This window comes from Dermochelys coriacea, chromosome 7, assembly GCF_009764565.3.
Source record: "Dermochelys coriacea isolate rDerCor1 chromosome 7, rDerCor1.pri.v4, whole genome shotgun sequence".
In the NCBI taxonomy this organism is placed as follows: Eukaryota; Metazoa; Chordata; order Testudines; family Dermochelyidae; genus Dermochelys; species Dermochelys coriacea.
This window is the reverse complement of record NC_050074.1, coordinates 97945577-97970479: the sequence shown is the minus strand read 5'-3', so window position 1 is coordinate 97970479 and position 24903 is coordinate 97945577. Positions and strand designations below refer to the sequence as shown.

The 24903-nt window shown below is 38.4% G+C and overlaps 2 protein-coding genes across 6 annotated transcripts in view; one reads left to right on the top strand and one right to left on the bottom strand.

Moving 5' to 3' along the window:
- The window catches only part of INPP5A (inositol polyphosphate-5-phosphatase A), a 444123-nt gene that overhangs the window by 409565 nt on the left and 9655 nt on the right, over positions 1-24903 (top strand). The gene's annotated exons all lie outside the window — the stretch shown is intronic.
- The window catches only part of NKX6-2 (NK6 homeobox 2), a 36981-nt gene continuing 20191 nt past the window's right edge, over positions 8114-24903 (bottom strand). The window contains exons 3-4 of the mRNA XM_043519356.1: positions 12448-12503; positions 8114-8276 (exon numbers count right to left, since the gene is read on the bottom strand). Of these exons, the coding sequence (XP_043375291.1) occupies positions 8135-8276; positions 12448-12503 (198 nt within the window). The 3' untranslated portion in view covers positions 8114-8134. The remainder of the gene's footprint in view (positions 8277-12447; positions 12504-24903) is intronic.

The window sequence follows — 24903 nt, the reverse complement described above, 5'->3', positions numbered from 1 at the left end:
TAAGCAATGATGTATTATCTTTGTAGCAAGAAAAATGGGGCTAGAAAATGGTCTGCTGTGAACAGGAGCATTAAAAACATGAAAAAATTATATGCACAAGAATAGGAAGGTGAATGGGTAGCAGCTTGTGTGTGTGTGTAAAAAGAAAAGGAGTACTTGTGGCACCTTAGAGATTAACAAATTTATTTGAGCATAAGCTTTCGTGAGCTACAGCTCACTTCATTGGATGCTGTAGCTCACGAAAGCTTATGCTCAAATAAATTTGTTAGTCTCTAAGGTGCCACAAGTACTCCTTTTCTTTTTGCGAATACAGACTAACACGGCTGCTACTCTGAAACCTGTGTGTGTAGTTCGTCGGTTCGACGATGATGTTTTCATGCTATCTCTTTTTGTGGATTCTGAAGTGACCCTGAAGTCCAAAGTGTGACACACGTGCTCATGAGCAGATTGGGCAAAGTCATTGGTGAGCATCTTGGTAGCTATAGCAGTAGTATGATGCATTTCCCTTGCAGCTAACAATTGATTTTTTCTGTCCTCTTCAAAGGCTTGGAAAGCTCTGAGTGCTCTGTGTTGCCAGGCTGATCTATTTAATGCAGCCTTCTCAAGATCATCCAGTTTTATTGCACCAAAGTGTATGCTGTTCTTGCTGCTTTCCTTGTAGTGCTTTCTAGGGTGGCCTTGATTCCGATGTCCCTGTGCCAATTCTCCATAGAAAATTTTTCTGGGGAGTTGATGTTCAGACATCCTAATGATGTGTCGTAGTTTGGCTTTTATCAGCATGGCCTCAATGCTTATGGCATTTGTTTTTTGGAGAGAACCTGCCAGCAGACCCCATAATGGTGCGCAGAGACCACATATGGAAGGCCTCTAACTGTTTGATATGCCATTTGTATGGTGTCCAGATCTCACAGCCATAGAGCATTATAAAGTTTTTTTGTTTAGAGGGTTATGTTGTGGGATTTCAGGATTTTGCTATGTAGCTTTCCTAATAAATGAGAAGCTTTCTGTAGCCTATTCGTGATCTCTATGTCAAGAGATCCATCACTGAAGATGTTGCTTCCTAGAGAGGTAAAACTGTCAACTTGCTTTAGTTGGATTCCACTAAAGGATATGCTAGGGGATATGGCATGAAGCCGTGAAGATAATTGGTGCAACACCACAGTTTTATCCAGGCTGATTGTTAGGCCAAACAATTTTGATGCTTCAGCGAAGCGACCTATAATGCACTGGAGATCTCCCTCTGTGTGTGATAGGAGGGCACAATCATCTGCAAAGATGACTGAAGACTGAACTGTCGTGTCTGTATCTGATGTATATGTCTCTGCTGAGCCCATTTGTAGCATGGTTGAGAACTTGGGTGAAGAAGACATTGAACAGTACAGGGGCAAGGACACAGCCTTGTTTAACTCCATTTGAAATGGGAAAGGAGTAGGTGAGATCTCCATTAAAAAGTATCTGACCTTGCATCTCCTCATGAAATAAATGAATGATCTTTGCCAGTTTTGGTGGGCAACCAAATTTGCTGACGATCATTCATAATCCTTCTCTATTGACTGTATCAAATGCTTTTGTCAGATTAGTCAAAACACTGAACAGATTCATGTTTTGTTCAATACATTTTTCTTGTATTTGCCTGATACAGAAAATCATGTCTGTGGTGCTACGACCAGGTCTGAATCCACACTGAGTGTCAGGTAGATTGGCTTCTGAGACAGATTAAATCAGTTGGTTCAGGAAAGCAAAGATTTTTGCAGCGACAGATAGGAGAGATATTCCATTGTAGTTATCACAGACTATTTTGTTGCCTTTATTTTTAAATAAAGGAATAATTGTGCATATTTGAAGTCTTGTGGCATTTCTTTGTTGTCCCAGATGTCAGTAAGGATCTTCTGCAGTGTTGTTACCACCTTTGGACCTGCAGATTAATATATTTCTGCCAGTATTCCATCTCTGCCCAAAGACTTTCCTGACGTCATCAAACTGATTGCCTTTTCTGTTTCTTCAAGTGAGGGTGGTGAGTCAAGATGGTGTTGAATAGGCTTTTGAAGTATCTCATTAATAGTACTTGTTTCAACTGAGGATGGGTCTGTTCAGTAATTGGCTGAAATGTTCAACCCATCTGTATTCCATGCCATGTTTGTCTTTGATGATTGTCCTGCCATTAGCCATCATGAGTGAACCTGTGCCCACCTTTGGAAGTCCATAGACTAGCTTCTAGGAATCAAATAACTTTGTTTCATTTGTTTCTGCATACATTTGAGTGTCTTCTGCTGCCTTCTCCCACCATTTGTCTTGTATCAAGCATAGTTGTCTTTGTGCCTTGCTTTGCAGGAGTTTAAATCTGTTTCTCTTTGAGGTGGACCGAATATCTTTTTTTGCCAAATTTGGAAAGCCTAATTTTTTCTTTCAAGAGTACTATGATTTCCTCGTCATTTTCATTAAACTAGTCACTGTGAGCCCTTTTCTTCCATCCAAGGACATCAGTTGCAGTTTTTTGTACTGTCTCTCTGAATTCCTCCCGTGAGACAGAGTTATCACCAAAGTTGGTTTCTAGTACACATAGTAGCTTGTTTCAATAGGATGCATGATTTAGTTTAACAATAGCAGGGGACGTCTTGATTGTTTTGGGGCGTTTCAGGCGTGTAGGTATAATGTGTAGATTCAGTATTGACCTAATCATTCAATGATCAGTCCAACATTCTGCTCCGCGCATGGCTCGGGTGATCCTGACATCCCTTATGTCACATTGTCGGACAATGATGTAATCTATTAGATGCCATTGTTTGGATCTGGGGTGCATCCATGTAGTTGTATATTTGTCTGCCTGTCTGAAGAAAGTATTTGTAATTGTCAGGCTATGTTCTGCACAATTGCTTAGGAGTAGGAGACCATTTTTGTTTATTTTTCCAATGCCATTTTTCCCAATGACACCTTGCCAGTTGTTATTTCTTTACCTACTCTTGCATTGAAATCTCCTAGGATGATTAGTTTGTCATTTTGTGGTGTTGACTTGATGAGAGAGTTGAGATCAGAACAGAACCATTCCTTAGCATCATCAGGGCTTGTTAAGGTGGGTGCATATGCACTGATGATGGTAGCAAATCCCACTAATGCTGGTCCTGGCTTTTATATGCAGAAAAACAGTTGTTGTGGCATAGCGGGGCCATGGGGTTTTTATAGTATGTTGGGGGGGCCTCAGAAAGAAAAAGTGCAATATCTTTATCATGAAAGTGCAACTTACAAATGTAGAATTTTTTTTGTTACGTAACTGCACTCAAAACTATATAAAACTTCAGAGCCTTCAAGTCCACTCAATCCTATTTCTTATTCAGCCAATCGCTAGGACAAAAAAGTTTGTTTATATTTAGGGGACATAATGCTGCCCGCTTCTTATTTACAATGTCACCTGAAAGTGAGAACAGACGTTCGCATGGCAATTTTGTAGCCGGCATTGCCAGGTATTTAGGTGCCCGATATGCTAAACATTTGTATGCCCCTTCTTGCTTTGGCCACCATTCCAGATGACATGCTTCCATGTTGATGATGCTCATTAAAAAAAATAATGCTTTAATTAAATTTGTAACTGAACTCCTTGGGGGAGAATTGTATGTCTACTGCACTGTGTTTTACCTACCTTCTGCCATATATTTCATATTATAGCAGTCTCGGATGATGACCCACATGTTGTTTGTTTTAAGAACACTTTCACTGCAGATTTGAGATTTCTAAAGATAGCTACAGCACTCAACCCAAGATTTAAGTATCTGAAGTGCCTTCCAAAATCTGATTGGAACAGGGTGTGGAGCATGCTTTCAGAAGTCTTAAAATAGCAACACTCCAATGCGGAAACTACAGAATCCAAACCACCAAAAAAGAAAATCAGCCTTCTGCTGGTGGCATCTGACTCAAATGATGAAAATGAACAAGCATTGATCTGCACTGCTTTGGATCATTATCGAGCAGAACCCATCATCTGCATGAACGCGTGTCCTCTGGAATGGTGGTTGAAGCGTGAAAGGGACATATGAATCTTTAGCACATCTGGCACGTAAATATCTTGCAACGCTGGCTACAATAGTGCCATGCGAATGCCTGTTCTCACTTTTAGGTGGCATTGTAATCAAGAAGCAGGCAGCATTACCTCCTGCCAATGTAAACAAACTTGTTTGTCTGAGCAATTGCCTGAAAAAGAAGTAGGACTGAGTGAACTTGGAGGCTCTAAAATTTTAAATTGTTTTATTTTTGAATGCAGTTTTTTATATATAATTCTACATTTGTAAGTTCAACTTTCATGATAAAAAGATTGCACTACAGTACTTGTATTAAGTGAATTGAAAAATACTATTTTTTATTTTTACAATGCAAATATTTATAATAAAAAATAAATATCAAGTGAGCGCACTGTACGCATTGGATTCTGTGTTGTAATTGAAATCAATATATTTGAAAATGCGGAAAACATCCAAACATATTTATATAAATAGTATTCTATTGTTTAACAGCACGATTAATCACGATTAATTTTTTATTGCGCAATTAATCGCGATTAATTTTTTAATTGCTTGACAGCCCTAATAATAAACAATAATCAGGAAGCAATTATAGCTAATATTTTATTTAATGCATGGCTGAGATACTAATTAAGGGTTCCCAGCAAACAAAACTTCCTAAACGCATTTTTCTCTTTGTAGCCAGAACACTAAGAATATAATTAAAAGTGAAAAGACCAAAACTGCACAGGCTAAAGTAGAGAAGAAATCGCACATGTACCCTGCCTCAAGCAGCACAGAACTTTTCATTATGAGGAGTGTTTCTTTCATCTGTCTTTTTATTTTTTATTCTGGATTATATGACAAAACAATCCCAAATAAATTTTGAACAATAAATAAGAGCTCAGTCCTGCACGGTTTGTGCAGCCATTGAAATCAGTGGAAGTTTTGCCTGAGTCAGAACTGAATAAGGACTGCAAAATTTGGATCCAATATTAGTAGAGCTACCAGAGGCCATATCATACTAGCTTTACTCATGGAAGTAAACATGTTGATTTCTGTGGGACTATGTTTGTTAGTATTATTAATTATTTGTATTGCAGTAGTGTCCAACATGTGGTAGGTGCTATACATCGAGGTTTTGATAAGCAAAAAGCCAGTTTTCATCAATCAAACCTTCTTTTCAAGTAGGACCTTTACACTCAATCAGCATCAAGCAAAAAGGCCCAACTAGATGGTATACTTTACTTTTCTTACAATTCTTTCCCTCTGTTGTTTCTCTTCTTCTAAAATAGTAGTCCTTTTTTATGTTTCACATGAATTGCCCACTTTTTAATCTTCATGGCAAATATCATGATTTCATAAACAATGATAGTTGTGTCATATTTGCCAGTAGGACTGAATTTTTATGTTTTTAGTTAACCTACGGAGAGTGGAACCACACCTGTAAATTCAGAAAGTACTACTTTAAGCTTCTTGCTATGCATAGCTGGAAAGTGTATGGTACATCTGTTTGTTCTACAAATGCAAGAAACAAAGGCTTTCTTCACTGGGAAGATGGAGAGAGAAAGATCTAAAGACACTTTTGTTTCAGGCTTATGTGCTTAATAAATGAGCATTTGAATTTAAAAAGAAGTTGTAAGAAATTGTAAAGATAGCATTAAGCAAGAATTTCAAAAAAATTAGTTAGCACATATATATTAACTTTTCAATAACAAATGCTTAAATATAGACGCTTTGGATTTATCAATTGGAGTAAAACCTTGTTAGAGCAAAATGCCAGAGATACATTTTTGCATTCTTTGTATTTTATCTTTTTTATCCCATGGCACTTTGCCCATATAGTATTTTTTTATTTTTTGTGTGTGTGTCAGCTTTAATTGCCTGAAACATTGTTATACTTTGGCATTCAAACACAATACTAACTAAATGATATAGTACTTAATCTTTTCGTACAATATTTACAAATAAAACTTTTTCATGATTAGCATTTTAATTCTAGCTGTTCCACCAGTTGTCAAACCAAAGATCATAAATTTATCTTATTGATGCAACCTTACTCTACCCTTTCATTTTTGTAAGGGATATAAACTTATTCTATTGAGAGTGCTGTGTTATGTTTTTAATTATGGTTCAGGTTTGCAAATAACCTCAAATGTGCATGTCCTTTTGAAGTCAATGAAAGCTTTAGTCTAAGATTCATGGTAGAATATGGCCATTGTATGCTCGTGAATAAATTTAATATTGCATTTAGCATCTCTCAAAAAATTAAAAGAGTAATTAGGACCACTATAATTTTCTCCCTTTGTTTGTTTGGCATTTGCTTATGCAATTACTTGCTTGCACATACATTTATTCAAATTAAGTGCACAACTGCATATCTAAACCAGTATAACACTATAGTGCTACACACAACAGCATGAATCTTGACAGGGGGAAACATACTATGCAATTGTTGCATGTGCTATATTTGTTTCACATCCAAAACTCAATCCAATTCAAGGTCTTATTCCTAATCTACAAAACCTGCAGTAATCTAGGACCTGACCACCACTACTGCTGCCCCTTTTAGCATACGGTTTCTGGAATTCTTTAGTTCACAGTATCACTAAAGCTAATGGAGCCCAGGACAAAGCACACAGGTGTTAGAAGATGTTTTTTTTTGTATAGGATCCTCCAGCTGTAGAATTCCCTGCCACTGAAGATTATGGTGCCCTCCTCATTTTTGGAGTGCAGTGTATGATACACCTCCCCACCAGTAAGGCAGCTTCAGTTTGTCCAGCAAGATCTTCCTTCCAGCAAGATTCAGTCTCCCATAGCACCCAAGTTAATACAGCCCTAATCAAGATGGGAGGACTTGAGAAAATTGTCTGCTATTGCTCATCAGTTGACCCATTTCATCTCTCTGATGATGCCTAGATATTCTGGCGATGGACACATGCATGTGAGACAGAGAAAAATATCTCTTCTAAGAAGCAAGCCCTGAGTTACAGTTACCTTTTTGCCAGTACTTCCATTGTGAATCTTAAGCAATGGAAATATGTAGTGTTCCCTATATACATAAATCTCAACAATGCCTGCACACCCTCTTGTACTACAGCAATGTCACGTTCAAGGATATTTCTCTAGTGAAGTTTCATTAACAAATCTTTCTTATAAGGGGGGTGACCAGAATTGTTTTTCATTAATAATAGCATTTGTTATAGTTCTCAGTAGACCAATAATATTTTCCTATTTAATTGTGAATTGGACTCTATACCTGCAAAAATTATGTGAATTATGTTATTTTGCTAGAATAGCATTTAATAGTTTTGATGTTTTCAAGAGTGTAGTTTACGTACTTGTAGTTAGACATCAGACCTAGTTCTTTTAGAGTCCCCTGCTTGCTTAGAAAGTTTAAATAAGTCCTGCTTCTGGTGGTAATAATCTTAGTGTATGCATCTTTAGTGGACACATTTTCTATATATATTTTTGTGTCTTAGTAAAATATGAGATGATGACATCAGCTTGTTTCCTTCTGAATTTCTCTGTGGTGCTACTTTTTTAATTTCAAAGAGAGAAAAGAAAGCATGATTGTCTGGGCATATATTTTTAGACCTTCTGATGGTTGTGTTTATTTAAGGAAATGGTTACTAAGAAAGCCCACAAATCCATGCTGCACATTTTGGATGAATCTGCATATAAGCAGCTCTTGGTTTGAAACTTTCATATTCCCTTTGTAAAGTTATAGCATCTTATATTAATGCATTTTCAAGTAATTACTGTATAGATATAGTTTAATATTTTAAATATTTAAATATTTTAATATTTTCCACCAAATGCATCCGATGAAGTGAGCTGTAGCTCACGAAAGCTTATGCTCTAATAAATTTGTTAGTCTCTAAGGTGCCACAAGTACTCCTTTTCTTTTTGCGAATACAGACTAACACGGCTGCTACTCTGAAACCTTTAATATTTTTGTCATAGTTTCTCAGAAATCTTGGCTCCCAAGGGCAAGGGAGAAGAAAATCACAGTGTTAGAGGCTTAGCAGCTAAGAATATACTTAGGGCAACTGAAGAAAGTTACAGTCTCATGTCTTGTGTTTAATTTTAAAGAATGCAATACAGCTGTAAATTCATATCACTTATGCTCAAGAAGTCATCAGTCAGGTCAGGCGTGACAAGTGTGAACACTGCACACCCTTGTGATGAATTTGGCTTTCCCATGTTAGTGGTGGTCCTGGAGCCAGAGAGGCATGACACTGCAATAATGAAGTGCTAGCAGTCTGACAGTAAGAGTCAGGTTGACTTGTTTAGGAGACAGTAAATGTGTTGGGACACAAAATGAGAAGATGATGATGTGTTTTGGTTCTCAGGGGGAGGGAAAAAGAGGAGAAGGAAGAGTTGTATTTTCTTAGTAATTCATAAAATCTTCCAACATATTCATAAATATCAGTGAAAGACTTATTTTGCAACATCTAGCCACCATATAGAAATAGTAGACAAGTGTTACTTTTTCTGCTTTCTAGGATTTAGGAAAACAATAAAGTAACAGATGAATAAATGCAAATAAAAACAAAAAAGCATACTTTTGTGTACTTTTTGATAAAATACACCATTTTGAATGTGAAAAGCTTCTAAACATTCTGTTTTAGACAAGGAAGGGTTAATTTATTCTTCAAAGCGGTTGAGCATTTTTTGACATATAAATTGTTTAATTTACAAAAATGTCCAGATTTCTTCTGTTTTGAGATTTTTGTGGATATTATACCAATATGAATTGTGACATCTTGATTCTGGCACCCTGTACAGACCCCTAACAACTTAGTGCTGTATCCAGAAGTTCCTGCCCTCTCAACAATACTAATATGGGTTGCAATTATTTATACCCTTTTTCCCCACGCATCCCCATATTTGCAGCTGTTGATTTCATTATACTCTGCAAGAATCATGAACAGTTCACTCTTTTGTAGTCTGCTAGCTTCTCTTTTCAATTGATTGTGAACTACATTTAATAAGGTGTGAGCTTTTAATGCTTGTGAGAAAGAAAATACTATGTCATGAATCACTATTCACAGGTCACAAAAAGAAAACCAGTTTGTATTTAGATGTCCAGTTCTTATTGTATCCTGCCTTTTAATATTAGCTTTTGAAAAGCTACTTGCATTTAAAACTTTTATCATCATCTTTCTATTCATTGTGTTAATGGTTGTTAAGAGTAAAAGTTGGGTTCTCTAATAAGTACCAGAAATAAGTGGTTTCTAATCCTGATAACATTGAAAACATTCCTTATTCTGACAAGAGTACATTTTATGATAATTTAAAAATCATTTTGAAACTGATCATTTCCTTTTTTATCTCTAAATAAAAGTGCAGTTAAATCTTTAGAGAAATAAAAATACCTAGTGGCTCCTTCCTTGCAATACTATATTTGCCAAGTCTAGACACCTATGGAAGAGAGAAGGGCATTGATATGCAGCTGTCTTTTCACCGTTTGGTGTTTAGTGGGAAACTGAGAATAGGCTGATGCACATACATACACTACACACACACACCTTAACATACATCTTATATACTCTACAAGTCTATGAGGAGAGTGAGGGAGTAACTTTGTTTAAAGCCTCTGTGGGAAATTGGTTAAGCTAACAATCCATTGAGATAAATAACTGCATAAAAATATGTCCACACTAAATTAAAGTAATCTTAGAGGTCTGGTTTAAGCCAGAAAACCCCAGGAAATTCAGATATATTTATAGAAAAATTACATTTTTCAAGAGTTCATAATCATAGAATATCAGGTTTGGAAGGGACCTCAGGAGGTCATCTAGTCCAATCCCCTGCTCAAAGCAGGACCAATCCCCAATTTTTGCCCCAGATCCCTAAATGGCCCCCTCAAGGATTGAGCTCACAGCCCTGGGTTTAGCAGGCCAACGCTCAAACCACTGATCTATCCCTCCCCCCTAATGAGCTATACAAATTTGCTGTGGGCTGAAACTTGGCTTTAGAGGTCTCAACTGAGAATGTAAATGTTTATTTTTCTTTAAAATGGTGTTTGGCTTATAACACGATTGCAGAAAAGTATGTTAATCTGTTTCATACACATTTTAGTACTTCAAAGCAGATATGACTATGGGGTTTTTTTCATTAAACTTTACAGACATTTAGTCCACAATTTGAACTATGGATTTTTGTTTGTTTTGTTTTAAAACAGTAATTCACTTTTCTTTAATATTTAAAAGTGGGCACTATGTAAACTGAAATTTTTGGCTCTCACATAAACACGTTAATGCTTTTTAAATTATACATTTATTGTGATGGATGTACAACATAATTGTATTCGTTTATAACATAGTAATTATACATGGAGTCAAATGTAATTTGTAGCTGTCTTGTCAACAGTTATTAAGGCAACAGTATTTCATTATAATTAATATGCAGTTGGATGACCAAATTCTGAAAGGTCTTGCAATGCACTGGGCTAGTGGCCATTAGCGTCCATTTTCTCCAGTCAGTTCTGCATATGGGAAAGCTTCCAAAATAACTTTTGAACTTTTCACTTATCACTTCTGAAAATAGAATGTCTAGAGTCTTACTTGTGAACTGAAAAAAGTAACTAATCCTCTTCTCCAGTGTAAAACCATAATTTCATTTGAGACCACATGCCTGCTTACTGTTATAGGAAGTCTTCATATTATCCCTTGTAGTCATCCAGTTAAGGGAGAAGACCTACATGGTCATTAGACAGTCATGCAGGAAAATAAACTCAGATCAAGGCCATGGTGCATTTAAGCATATGCTTAACTTTAAGCATGTGAATAATCTCATCCCTGAATAATCTCATCCTTGTTCAGCAGTACACTTGATATGTACTTATCTTGATATTCTTAAAGTTAAACATGTGCTGAAGTGCGTTGCTGAATCTGAGCCTAATTTCCTATATAATCCTTACGTAGTAGACAATGACAATTTCTCTCTTCCCCAATCGGATTTCGGCAATTTCAGTTTACCCCTTTCCACTCCCGTCCCTGGTATTTATCCTTCCCTGTTGGTGAGAAGGGGAGGAGCATCTATTCTGCCTTCAGCAGCAGCCCTTCCTAGATCCCTGCAAAGTCCACACACAAACACACACACACACACACACACACACACACACACACACACAAAGTCCACACACACACACACCAAAAAAGGAAAGGGGGAGAGAGAGAATCACAGCCTCCTGGGAAACCACAGATTTCATGACAATCATTAGGCCCTTTACAACCTCACTTCCCTAACTAGATTGAGTAGAGATTTTCTAAATGTGTATTTTTCAAGAATCCTTCACTCATCCCTATATTCTCAAGTTTTGATCCATTTCCTTTAAATAGTGAATATTCATGTTTTTACCTCATTACACTTTGTAATCTAATGTAGACAGTAGCAACACTAACCACCAGAGACTAAATACAATTCAGAATTTTAAATTCTGCAAGCTCTGTCAGTCACTGCCTGAACAGCCTGGACATAAGCAAACAAGCAGCTCAATGTGAGGCTGGAAAAGGGTCTTTGGTAGTCCATAATCATTGGGAAAAAGTGGTAGGTATGAAAAAGAAATAAGGAAGTTGTGGTTAGCCAAGATACAGGTGGGCAATTGTTAACTTTATCACTTCTCTCCATTAATTATTATAATTATTCTTGTAGATGTAGTATGGCCAAGATAGGAGCTGACTTTACCAGGGGTTCACACCCACCTACAAGGTTTGCTTTCAGATAAGTCTGCATGCACAGTAATCTCATGTATTAATCATTCTCTTAAAGTGACCTATTCTTGTTTGTCATTGCATTAGGCTGTCATGTAATTTACTAGTTGGACATATGTTTGTAGCTCAGATATCCTCTATGTGATTTTTTTTTCTCAAGCAGATTCTCTGCATTGACAATATCTTGGCTTTGACACCTCTAACCAAGAATGACAGGTTGAATCCCATTTATTTGTAGAAGAATGTTTTGACTTTGGAATTCTCTTTAGCTCTAGTCAGATGTTCTTCCAGAAACCTGATTAGTCTCACATATTTCTACCCTTATATATTGTCCCATTAACTTTTTCCCTTATTATTCCCTTTGACCTTATTCTCATTGCTTTCACACAATGACATATTATGTTTTCTGTTTTAACTCATACTGCAGCAGGGTGAACCAGCTCAGTGCCATATGAGGCAAGGTCATTTTTAAATACATTCAATTGTTCTTTCCTTCCTCCAACAAATGCCAACATTGCCTTTTTCACTGAAACCCTGTCAGTGCCATTGTACTTCCCAAATGCTGCCCTCCTGCATAAGGCTAGAAGGTTTATTACTTGATAGGCTGCTTTTGCTTCCCAGAGTCCTCACCAAATTTTCCCATAGGGCCCCAGATCATAAAAATCAACCTACTGCCAAGGAACCAGTAACTATTACTCTTGCAGCATCCAAAGGAGTCAATTAATATGGTGACTCACCCATATCTTGGCTCTGAGCACATCACCTCATTGGTGAACTTCGATCCTATTCGCCCCTGAAATGAGGATTTAATGAATGTTAGAGCAAGGTCAAAAATGATATTGGAGTTTATCGGGTGTTTTTGCAGCTCACTGATTTTATCCAAGATTGTATGGCTTTGTGCAGTTTCTACCAAATAATAACAATAACAATAAATAATATTTGCACTTCTAAGGCACCTTCATCCAAGCTTCATAAAACTCCTTGTAAATATTAATGAATGACCTTAAACCATCAATAGAGTAACTCAATGCTTGATCAGTCAATTCCCACAAAACATTCTGGAACCTTGTAGACCCGCCTGAGGGTGGAATAAAGAAACAGCTCCCTCAGCTGGAGTGAGAAAAGGAAGGCCCTGATCTCAGCCTAAAAACAATTATGATCTATTACGAAAGGGTATTCTTAGCCCATATACCCCTTCTCATACCAAAAATCAAACCAAGGTAGTTGATGCCACTGTTCCATTCATTTCCAAAGTGGAAAGAGGCTCTTTTGGAGTAGGTGAGGAACTGTGTAAAACCACACTGCGTGGAAAGAACCACACTACATGGAAAGACGTTCCTGCTGCAATCTACTTTAAAGAGGTGTGGCACCATTTAAAATTAGGAACAAAGAGGGGGAGGGAGGGGATAGAAAAGTGACATAGAGAAGGTTTAAGGACAGTTCTGAACATAGTTGTATAGCCTGTAACCATGGGAGATGAGGATGTAAATCAAGCCACCACCATGACTATGTTCAAAAATGGTTTCAAACAAGGTTATAACCTCTAGTGTGAATAGTCTCTAGTTGCTTCCTTTTTGCTATTAATAAATTAATCTGAGTTTTGGAAGTGTTGCTTTTTAAGAGTCCTGTTAGTTGAATGCTTTCCTATCCATTGTCTCTGCTTTGCAATACAAGTTGTTTTCTGTTTTAGTGTACATAAAAATATAGTTTGCTTTATAACTTACTTAGAGTCAGGCATATTCCCAGAAAAACCATTTAGCTCTATCAGAACCATGTGTAATAATTTCAGAATCTTTTACTGAAACAAGCCAACACTGGATGAATTATTCATAGTTCAATTTATCCAGTTGTAATAGTAGCAATGTTACATACACTTAGTTAACTTCATCAGATACACTTAATTGGGTACAACGTTCTGGTTATTAAAGCAATAGGGCATGTCATTCATTGGCCACTTGATGTAGCATTGGTATTGCTGAATAATCCACTTGTGTTAACTGGACCTCCCCAGGACTCTTTATTGAACAGCAACATGCAGCTTGTGAGTTGCTGTTAGCAGTGTGTCAGGCTTTCAGTCTTAAACTGGCTAAACACCTTACAAAGGGGAATCTATAGGGCATTAGTGACAGGAAAACTGGTTTGGTGTGACATTGTTACCAAGGCAAGCCATGGGTTTGTTAGCATGGCTATGTTGTATAATCAATAAGAAAAGATTGTCACTATTGGAAATATTCCAGAGTAAAAAAGTAGCCAGTTATTGCATATTGGGAAAGAATCTGTTGGTATCTCCACCCAATCCTCCATCCCCCCCTCCTGCCCTCCCCCACTCCCCCCACACACAGCAACACTCCTGTGGAAACATTCCATTGTATTAATGCTGACAAACAACTAAAGTGTAAAAACTCTCAGTTAACACCACACTTGCAAGCTGCAGCATAATAGTTACACAAAAGAGTTTGTTAATCCACAGAACAATATGCCCAACATAACTCCATAAAAAGACTCAGAAAAATTACACTGTGTCATTAACCTTCCTGCTTTGTGTACTATGTGAAGTTATGGCTCAAGTCCTGTTTACCCTTCTTACCCTTTGCTACTGGATTGCCTGGTTGACCCCCTTTTTATTGTGACCTTTGACTCTGATTGTTAGTTTGATCACCATGGTGTTAGTGTAGCATTTGCAAGTAGCAGCTGTTTAACACATTGTACTTTAACCACTATGTTTGCAGGCCTGTGTTTACCCTCCAATTTGGCTTAAATGAGATACATATCATGGCCAGTTAGCTCACAGAGCATCATGAAGATCTATTAGTGTTTTGGTAAATGTGAAGCAGCTAATTTAATTCAAACAGCAGGGTGTCCTATAGCTTAGCTTTAACTATCTGATGCAGAAGATGAGCACATGAAGTCCAATTACTTAGGGCCTATTTGTTAGAAAAGATTGAGCTGACTAAGCCTAAAGAACATGGATTTCCCTTTTCAATGTAGGGAAACATATATAAATGGCAATTTAATTAATTTAAATGAATTTGAGGAAAATAATATGTTTGTTCATAAAAAATTGAGTCTGACTATGACAATGCTGATTTTTGGAAGCTATACTTTGAAGTATAGAAAGTAAGAAAGTAAGAAAGGCTAGTGAACTGAGCCTTTGTGATGAGGTCACACATATACCAGTTCCATGAGTGCACAGCTGGGACCTTGTCAATGAAAAACAATAAAATCCCTTTACCCTACTCCCTCAGCATCTTAGCTCACAAATCATCCCAGGTATGGCCAGTGGCCTACTAATGTTGTTACTTATGGCTTTAGCATAGTAACACATTGGACATTTTTTTAAAGTATAGTGCATAGTTTAGGTGTAAAGCACTTGCCCTTTTCTTTCAAAATCTTGATTTCGATTAAAACTCTGGTAGTTTGACTGTATATTATTCTGCTATTATTAAACAGGGAGGGAAAAAGTCTTCTGTGAAGGTACCTATCAGCATTACTGGTAAATAAAAATACATAAAGTAGCGGTGAGCTTGAGCAAAGAATGTTTGGACTCAGGTCCAAAGTCACACAACACTAGCTCTGAAATGCACCACATTAAAACCCTGGATCTGGTTACCCTCAAACTCTGGAAAAGTTCACATCTAGGTTGGAACTTTGCAGCTCAGTATCATCTTTAATATAAAGTATAAACAATAAAATTCAGTGGCACAAAAGTCATAGACCAACAATAAAATAATTAATGAAATCAAGTAAACAGCCTCCAAATGGGAGCAGTTTTCAACCCTCTTAGAAACTTTGTGATGGAAGTTGGTTTTTAAGAAGTAGTGTGTGTCTAAAACCTGATTGAAGTTCCATAATGTGCACATAGTCTGAACAACAGTGTTGTAAAATCAGATATTTTGTGCTCGATCTTTCAAAATGACCTTTATTGTGCTAGGGAAAAAATTGCAACTTATCTTATTTTTATTTTCTGTCGTCAACAGGGTGTTCTCCGACTTTGTAAAACACTGTTATAATGTTCTAACCATAGAAGATACAATTTTAAAGCAATGTAAAATATATTACAGTACTACCAACAAAGTCAATTCACTATATTTTCTAGCTGCAAAAAGGGCTGGAATCCAGAACTACACTGACCATATGTCAGATGGTTTTAAAAGAACTAACAAATATGAACTCTTAAAATAGAATGAATTGTTTTCTGATTGAAAGAAAAGATCACCTGCCCCAATGTCATAAAAAGCAAAATGGTTCATCCTTTCCATACCTTATGGGGAATGCCATTTAAGGGAAGGTTTACTTCATTTGTATTGTTCTTTTGTGTTTTGAGTTAACAAACAATTGGCAGGCTGGTTTAAGATCACAGAAGTCTATAGTACTACAGTAGGTATTTTGTAAAGGTATTTGGCTTCTCTGACAATAATTGTGTTTTAAATAAAATAATTGTAACTGTAATTACAGTATCATTAGTGAAATAATATTGGTGGACAAATTGTTTAGTTTTTTAAGGTTCCCAATATTATTGCTATGTGGTTCTTGTTCCTGCTAATAGTAACACAAGTACAAATAACGGAAGTGCATTTGTGTATATCTACCTACACAACAGCAACTTTCAAACTTATCAAATGTAGTGAGAACAATTCTTCCAGGTGTTCGGGAAAATTTGAAAATCTTTGGCATTGTACTATTACATTAATTAAACTCAGTAGCTTCTTAGTACTTTTATACACAAAGCCCACTTCTAAGTAAGTCCGATTAAATAGTGTGAGTGAAAATTAAAACAAAAAGTCTGCAATAAGGAGAAAAAGCAGCAGAAAATACCAGCACTGAAAAATAAGACATCCTGATCATAGAATCATAGAATATCAGGGTTGGAAGGGACCTTAGGAGGTCATCTAGTCCAACCCCCTGCTCAAAGCAGGACCAATCCCCAACTAAATCATCCCAGCCAGGGCTTTGTCAAGCCTGACCTTAAAAACTTCTAAGGAAGGAGATTCCACCACCTCCTAGGTAACGCATTCCAGTGTTTCACCTCTCTCCTAGTGAAAAAGTTTTTCCTAATATCCAACCTAAACCTCCCCCACTGCAACTTGAGACCATTACTCCTTGTTCTGTCATCTGCTACCACTGAGAACAGTCTAGATCCATCCTCTCTGGAATCCCCTTTCAGGTAGTTGAAAGCAGCTATCAAATCCCCCCTCATTCTTCTCTTCCGCAGACTAAACAATCCCAGTTCTCTCAGCCTCTCTTCATAAGTCACGTGTTCCAGTCCCCTAATCATTTTTGTTGCCCTCTGCTGGACGTTTTCCAATTTTTCCACATCCTTCTTGTAGTGTGGGGCCCAAAACTGGACACAGTACTCCAGATGAGGCCTCACCACTGTTGAATAGAGGGGAACGATCACGTCCGTCAATCTGCTGGCAATGCCCCTACTTATACACCCCAAAATGCCATTGGCCTTCTTGGCAACAAGGGCACACTGTTGGCTCATATCCAGCTTCTCATCCACTGTAACCCTCTAGTCATTTTCTGCAGAACTGCTGCCTAGCCATTCGGTCCCTAGTCTGTAGCGGTGCATGGGATTCTTCTGTCCTAAGTGCAGGACTCTGCACTTGTCCTTGTTGAACTTCATCAAATTTCTTTTGGCCCAATCCTCTAATTTGTCTAGGTCCCTCTGTATCCTATCCCTACCCTCCAGCGTATCTACCTCTCCTCCCAGTTTAGTGTCATCTGCAAACTTGCTGAGGGTACAATCCACACCATCCTCCAGATCATTTATGAAGATATTGAACAAAACTGGCCCCAGGACCGACCCTTGGGGCACTCCACTTGATACCAGCTGCCAACTAGACATGGAGCCGTTGATCACTACCCCTTGAGCCCGACAATCTAGCCAACTTTCTATTCACCTTATAGTCCATTCATCCAGCCCATACGTCTTTAACTTGCTGGCAATACGTGGGAGACCATGTCAAAGGCTTTGCTAAAGTCAAGGAACAACATGTCCACTGCTTTCCCCTCATCCACAGAGCCAGTTATCTCATCATAGAAGGCAATTAGATTAGTCAGGCATGACTTGTCTTTGGTGAATCCATGCTGACTGTTCCTGATCACTTTCCTCTCCTCTAAGTGCTTCAGAATTGATTCCTTGAGGACTTGCTCCATGATTTTTCCAGGGACTGAGGTGAGGCTGACTGGCCTGTAGTTCCCCGGATCCTCCTTCTTCCCTTTTTAAAAGATGGACACTACATTAGCCTTTTTCCAGTCTTCTGGGACTTCCCCCGATCACCATGAGTTTTCAAAGATAATGGCCAATGGCTCTGCAATCACATCCGCCAACTCCTTTAGCACTCTCGGATGCTGCACATCCAGCCCCATGGACTTGTGCTCGTCCAGCTTTTCTAAATAGTCCCGAACCACTTCTTTCTCCCCAGAGGGCTGGTCACATCCTCCCCATGCTGTGCTGCCCAGTGCAGTAGTCTGGGAGCTGACCTTGTTCGTGAAGACAGAGGCAAAAAAAAGCATTGAGTACATTAGCTTTTTTCACATCCTCTGCCATTAGGTTTCCTCCCTCATTCAGTAAGGGGCCCACATTTTCCTTGACTTTCTTTTTGTTGTTAACATACCTGAAGAAACCCTTCTTATTACTCTTCACATCTCTTGCTAGCTGCAACTCCAGGTGTGATTTGGCCTTCCTGATTTCACTCCTGCATGCCCGAGCAATATTTTTATACTCTTCCCTGGTCATTTGTCCAATCTTCCACTTCTTGTAAGCTTCTTTTTTGTGTTTAAGATCAGCAAGGATTTCACTGTTAAGCCAAGCTGGTTGCCTGCCATATTTACTATTCTTTCTACACATCGGGGTGGTTTGTCCCTGTAACCTCAATAAGGATTCTTTAAAATACAGCCAGCTCTCCTGGACTCCTTTCCCCCTCATGTTATTCTCCCAGGGGATCCTGTCCATCAGTTCCCTGAGGGAGTCAAAGTCTGCTTTTCTGAAGTCCAGGGTAATGGTAGAGGGTGATGATAGAGGGTAAACCCCTGTAGCTTTTGTCAAAGATACTTCAGTCTCCATAACTGTCAAACTATCATCTTTCACAAAACCACACTGGCAAAAGGCATCTCTCTGTAGTGGCTGGTCCAGATAGAGGATAAGTGCCTATTATTGCTACCAGTTTTTCAGCTACATGTGGTAAAGGTCTTTGATATTGAGCTAAAAATTCTGTTGTTCATCCTTGCTGATAATCTATCATGGGGGGTCAATGTGATTCCATGTGGAATTTCTGTTTGCTTTAAAGAAAAGGGGAAAAAAAGAAATAACATAGAACAAAAACTCTGTCAAAAGAACATTGAGTGCCAAATCAAGCCCTGAAACGTTAGGAATTGCCAGAATTAAGCTTATGTGTATAACCTTGTCAACCACGCTCCTTGTGCCTGTATACTTGTTATTGTTATATTTAACGTGCATATTGTGTGTCATCTAAAGGCTTTGACCAGCTTATGTTACTATCTTTAATTGCATGATAAGATACTATTTGTTCTTAAGGACCCCTGCCTCATACAGCACACAGGGATGGACAGCAAATGAGGCAAAGTGTTGCAGGAAGAAAAAGTACTTTCTTTTGTGTCTAGAACACTGTACTGGGACCAAGAGAGCTGGGTCTATCCCTTGCTCTTGTTACTGCCCTCCCATGTGTTGTTGGGCAAGGATATCATAATGCATACATGCAAAGATATGGAGTGAAGCTTTCACAGGGAACCTTAATTCTGGTGTTTCCTATCTTTTTGAATGTTTGATGTGGCAACATTAATGTTTTTCAAAATATATTGTCTGTAATTACTTGTAACATTCAGAGGGGTTCCAACAGTAAGAGCTGTTGACCATGAAGTAATCCAGGTAATATTTTGGATCCCTTCTTGCTAGCATGAAATCAGCATATTAATAAACACTGTGATGCTGAGGATATTAGGACGCCAAGGCTACCATTACGTATGTGACATGGCACTGTCCCTTTCTAGTTCCTTTCTGGAGACATGTATTAGAAGAATAGCCCTGATTTTTGGATGTGCTCATACTTGGCTTTGGTTCCTCTTAAATTCAGAAATACTCATGTTTCGGAGTCTCTATACAAATGAGAAAAGAATTGGTTGTAGGTTGCCTCAAAGGCAGCTCAAAATTAATGTTCAAACTGGAAATGCAAATCAACTCAGGTCAGATTGAGATCTGGTAACTTCATTAAAATCAGTGGGATGATTTTGGCTTTTTGAAGCTGTGCTGTACTGGAAGTTGCCAAATTGGAAGAGGTTCCTTTCTGACAGGAGTAAAATGTGGTTCTCGTTGGGCACTCATGCTGGTCATAACCCATGCTATCTCCACGCTATTTTTGTCTTTGTGAATTTTGTAATGACTCTTTCTCCAATGGCAGCACCAGGGTGATATTGGTTAGTGCAGACATTATTTATGCTTGTTATATGAAGAAAATTTGGAAAAATTGTACTGAAACTGCTCTAAGCTATTAATTAAACTATGACTTGTGTCATGAGGATGCTGGGCAGTGACTATGTCTTATTTCAGAAAAATACAATTACAACTTTTGCTTGCAAAAATCTACTTAAAGCATAGATAAACTGCACATAATGAGCCCCAAACTGTCTGCTGTGTTGTTTTGGGGTCTGTCCTGTCCCCAAATCCCATTCTTGTGAAGATGGAGAGGGAGCCCCTACCAAGTGATCCTCTGGGGTTATCCAGAAAGTGTAAACACCTTCAGATGTCTCTTAGGGTATGTCTATGCTCCAGTGTAAGCCCAGGGCTAGAGGGACTTGAGTCAGCTAACCCATATTAGGGGTGGGCTTGAGCATCTACATTATATTTTAACCTATGACTTTTCTAACCTGTGCTTAAACCTAGGGCTATGGCATCCGCATTGCAGTGCACAGACCCAAGTCAAAAAGTCAAAGTAACCATATACCGGAGTCCCTAGCAACCCCACCCCCAAAATGTGGCTGCTCTAGTCCTGGGATCCTGGTGCACTGGGAGAAAACTTTACTGCCTGCCCTGCACGTTACCAGGAAGCAGCTAATTTTGCAAAAGGCTTGATTGGTTCACTCTCCATTGCCAACCCAGAAGGGACTCTGATAGTGTGCTTGAAGATCAGTGCTCAGAAGAGAATGAGTTAATGCTGACCTGAGCTACTGCCGTTCACGAAGGGTGGGTGGCTTCCATTTTCAGTGGAGTGGATTGTAGATTGTTGGGATAGAGAGGACTAAGGAAGTTGTCCTATGGAATTGTGAGATAATTCTGGCTGATTCCCAGGACGCAAATCAAATGAGGTTGCATCTACACTGCAATGCAATAAGGCTCAGATCCTGGATTCCAGCTTAACTCAAGCTCAGACCCTACAGTGTCCTAGAACCCTGGGCTTGAGCCCTGGGTTAGTACAATTTCAGTGTAGACACAAAGAGGGGGGTTAGGCTTGAGCCTGGGATCAAGCATGGGCTTTATGTTGCAGGATAGACATTCCTGTATGGGTATGTCTACACAGCAAAAAAAAAAAAAATGTGGCTGGCCCATGCCAGCCATCTCGAGCTTGTGGGGCTTGGGCTGTGGGGCTGTTTCATTGCTAAGTAGATTTCTGGGCTTGGGCTGGAGCCCAGGCTCTAGGACCCTGTGGGGATGGAGGTGCCTAAGAGCACTGCATTGGCCTGTGTAGAGGAACCACATCAGTTTCATTACATCTGTTCCCTTCCTCAACCATGAAGGAAGGGGCCGGATTTTTGCCCTTCCTTCTTTGTGGTGCACTCCCTTATCAATTTTTCACATATCTCAGTATTGTATGGGGAATAAGGATGGCATGATCTGGCAAATGTACAGTGACAAGGTAGGTGAATCCCAATGCACTGGGGGTATAGCTGTGCTGGGTGCTACTACAGCTTTAGAATGGAGTTGGGGTTCCTTTCCCGCTCCACACCAAACAGAGGAGGATTTGTCCCAGACTGATTTGGGTTAAATTGCTCTATTCATGGTTGGATAACTAACTACGGCACTTCTTTCAGCGTGAATCTCAGAAATATAGTTCCAAGCTATGATATAAGAAATCTGATTTTGTTTGTCAAAGCTACTTCTAAACTACAGTAACTTCTTTATAGTGTCATCATAATTAAAGAGCCTGGGGAATCACCAGGAGTCCTCATAATGTGAAATTGATGAGATCAATCAAGCAGATTTGTAAATACCAATTTACAGAATATAGACTTTTGAATTAAATGCTGTAATACTTAAGTTTAGAGGATCTTTTAGGTACAGAGCATAACGCTTTAAGAACCTTAGAGTTTATACTGTAAAAGGGTGGGCTATATGAAATGTGATTGATTCATATAACTTCTCTAATAAAAAGTAGTGTTTCTTATGTTGGGTTCTTGTGCAACTAAAGCAAGAGATGCATTCATAGGTTACCAGAAAAAGTCAATTCTTAAATTGCAAACAAAGAGCTTCAGCTACCAACCATATTACATCATCAAAACATCTCATGGACACTCAGAAATAAGCTGTATTTCTGTATGGCAGTGAAGCAGCAAATTGAATTCTCATAATATGTTTTGAAAATGAGTCTTGTTAGGTTTGATGAGGTGGAAAAGGTACTGAGATCACTGGTTTGTTCCAATACATTCAGTACACTTTACTTGGCTGTTTGCCATGGCTAATCCTTTTAATGGCAGTATAGCTTGTAAACCCATTTGGTAGAAAGCTATGCATCTCAGTTTTATAATATCACACCAAGTAGGGTGGTAAATAACTTTCTATTCAAGCATGAAAGGCTTTTTGTTACAATCCCAGAAATCTTATTTTAAAAACCTTATCTTGAAAGCCTCAGTAATTCCTTTATGAATTCAGCAATAAGCAGAATAAAAGGCAAATCTCCTGATTTATATTTATTAGTTTTTAAACTTTTTTTTTTTTTTTTTTAGACTTATGAGTTCACCTATCTAGCACTTATTTCTAAAAATGCATGAATAATTTAGGAACAATGTCCAACAAATTCAGTCCTCCCAGAACCCTCTGGATCCCTTAAAAAGCTCCCCACTCGCTCACTTACTCTCCCCTTTAGGAAAAGTCTGGGAGAACAACTGAGCCTTACAGCATGAACTTGAAGGTCAGCAAATTCAAAGTTATGGAGAATCCAAATATTAAGTGGATCCCATTGTCAGTGATCCCTCACTGAAAAGGAACTGGTTTCAGCCCCCTGACAGCTAAACCAGGGGCTATTAGCTGAAGTGCCTGAGATGATTTTGACTCAGTGGTCTCATGTGGATGTGGTCTCTGAGGTAATCAGAGTCCAACCTATTTAAATCATTATAGGTTACTTCAGCTGCATTTAGAAATTAAGCCAAAGTCATCACAGACCCCACACGTGATGGAGTGTCCTGCTAGAAAATGTCCTTAAACAAATAAACCATCATAGTCTGTGGAGTGGTCTACAAAGAGCATATTGCAGTGTCTCCTTTTCAAAAGGAGTACTGTGGTGAGGTCTGTATCCAACAGACAAAGATGCATCCTTCGAGACATCTTTCATTCTCATCAACTGCTACTACAGGGACATCCAGAAGCAGTTGAAGATCCAACAAAGCCCCCTGGTTTGGTTGGATAGTTTCCCCGCATTAATAGAACTGACACCATCTCTTCGGTGTCTTCACAATGGTTCCTTGAACCTCCCAGTTTAACTCCAGTCTTGTCCAGATTGATTTGCATCCAAAATCCAAGACCTGATTCCATCATTCTTATGTGTGAGAACTACTTAGAACCATTGTGGCAACAGAATAAACTTGGATTTAGTAAGGGATACTGTAGCATGGAGTAGAAAAAGGTAGTCCTCAGTGCTGTGTCAAAATTTAAAATACCAACTATGCAAATGAATGCCTCTATCAAGTCAATGGATGAACAAAGTTAAGAAGGAAACATGGCCTGACTGACACCTGAAAATCTGCAATTTAGCTCATGTGTCCAGGTACTTATTGTACCCAAACATGTCTGTCTGGATTTGGCCTAAGCATTGTCCCATTAATATTTGCTACTACTGTAATCGCACAAAGAGGAATAAAATTTAAAACAATCAGGAGGAATAAAGAAGAGCCATTCTTTTCAGAATCCATGGGCATTCATTCTCCACTAGATTTTTATAAAAAATTATCCATTAGATATTTAGAATACGGGCTTTCATAATCAGATTTTATGAACAACTAGACAGGTCAAATTGTGGGCTTAGAATTTTGAAACTTTAATAGTTTTTTTCAGAAGGTGTAATTTTCTTGGTTGCTATTCAACTATTTATTTATTTATTTATTTATTTATTTATTTATTGTTGGACAGTTCCCAGTAACATCACTCAGGAGCAGCAGGAGGAATATTAAGCAACATAATGCCATTCTATCCATTCTGTGGTATTGTTTGGTGGCTTCATAGTAGAGGTTACAGCTGATAACTCTTCTTTTGCAGTTTCCCTAGTTTTTTTTCATTAGGGCTGAACCTTGTTGTGCTTGGCTGTAGATAGTGATGTAGGGTTGCCAGATGGGTAGATAAAATTTGGCTGAAGGGAGGGGATGAAAATTATATAACAAGGAACTAATGGGTATCTTGTGATGTTAAAGCACAGCAGCTCCTTTGCTCATTGCTTGCAAATATGCTTAGGTAATATAGTAATGCCAGGAATCTTCATTAGATCAGCATCTATATTGAATTCAAAGAAAATACACCCACATATACATTCCATCATATCTGCTTTATTCCAAACACCTTTACCAAAGAGACAAAATATGTGTGTGTGCTATTACTGTGACTTCAGATTGAGTTATGGCATTTTATAAAGCTTTTTAGTTTTATTTCCCCTTGTTTTCATTTGCCTTTTGGTCATTATCTCCCCCTGTATGACCAGCTACCCATTCTTTAAGAGAGAGCCCACAGCCATCCTTCCCCTTGAGCCATCAGGGAGCCCCGCAGAGCAGCCAGAGCTCACCTACCACTTGGATTTGTATGGATAGATCTTTGTATTTCAATGAAGCCTAGGACGCTGTGGGGTTTTCAAGCCTCTGACTCTATCTCCTGTGTAATTCCTGAAATAGTTCCCCGTTGAGGAAGTCATTCAAAGGAAATTCAGTGAGAAGAACATCAGTTTCTTCAGTATTTCCCCATGTTAATTTATATCCCA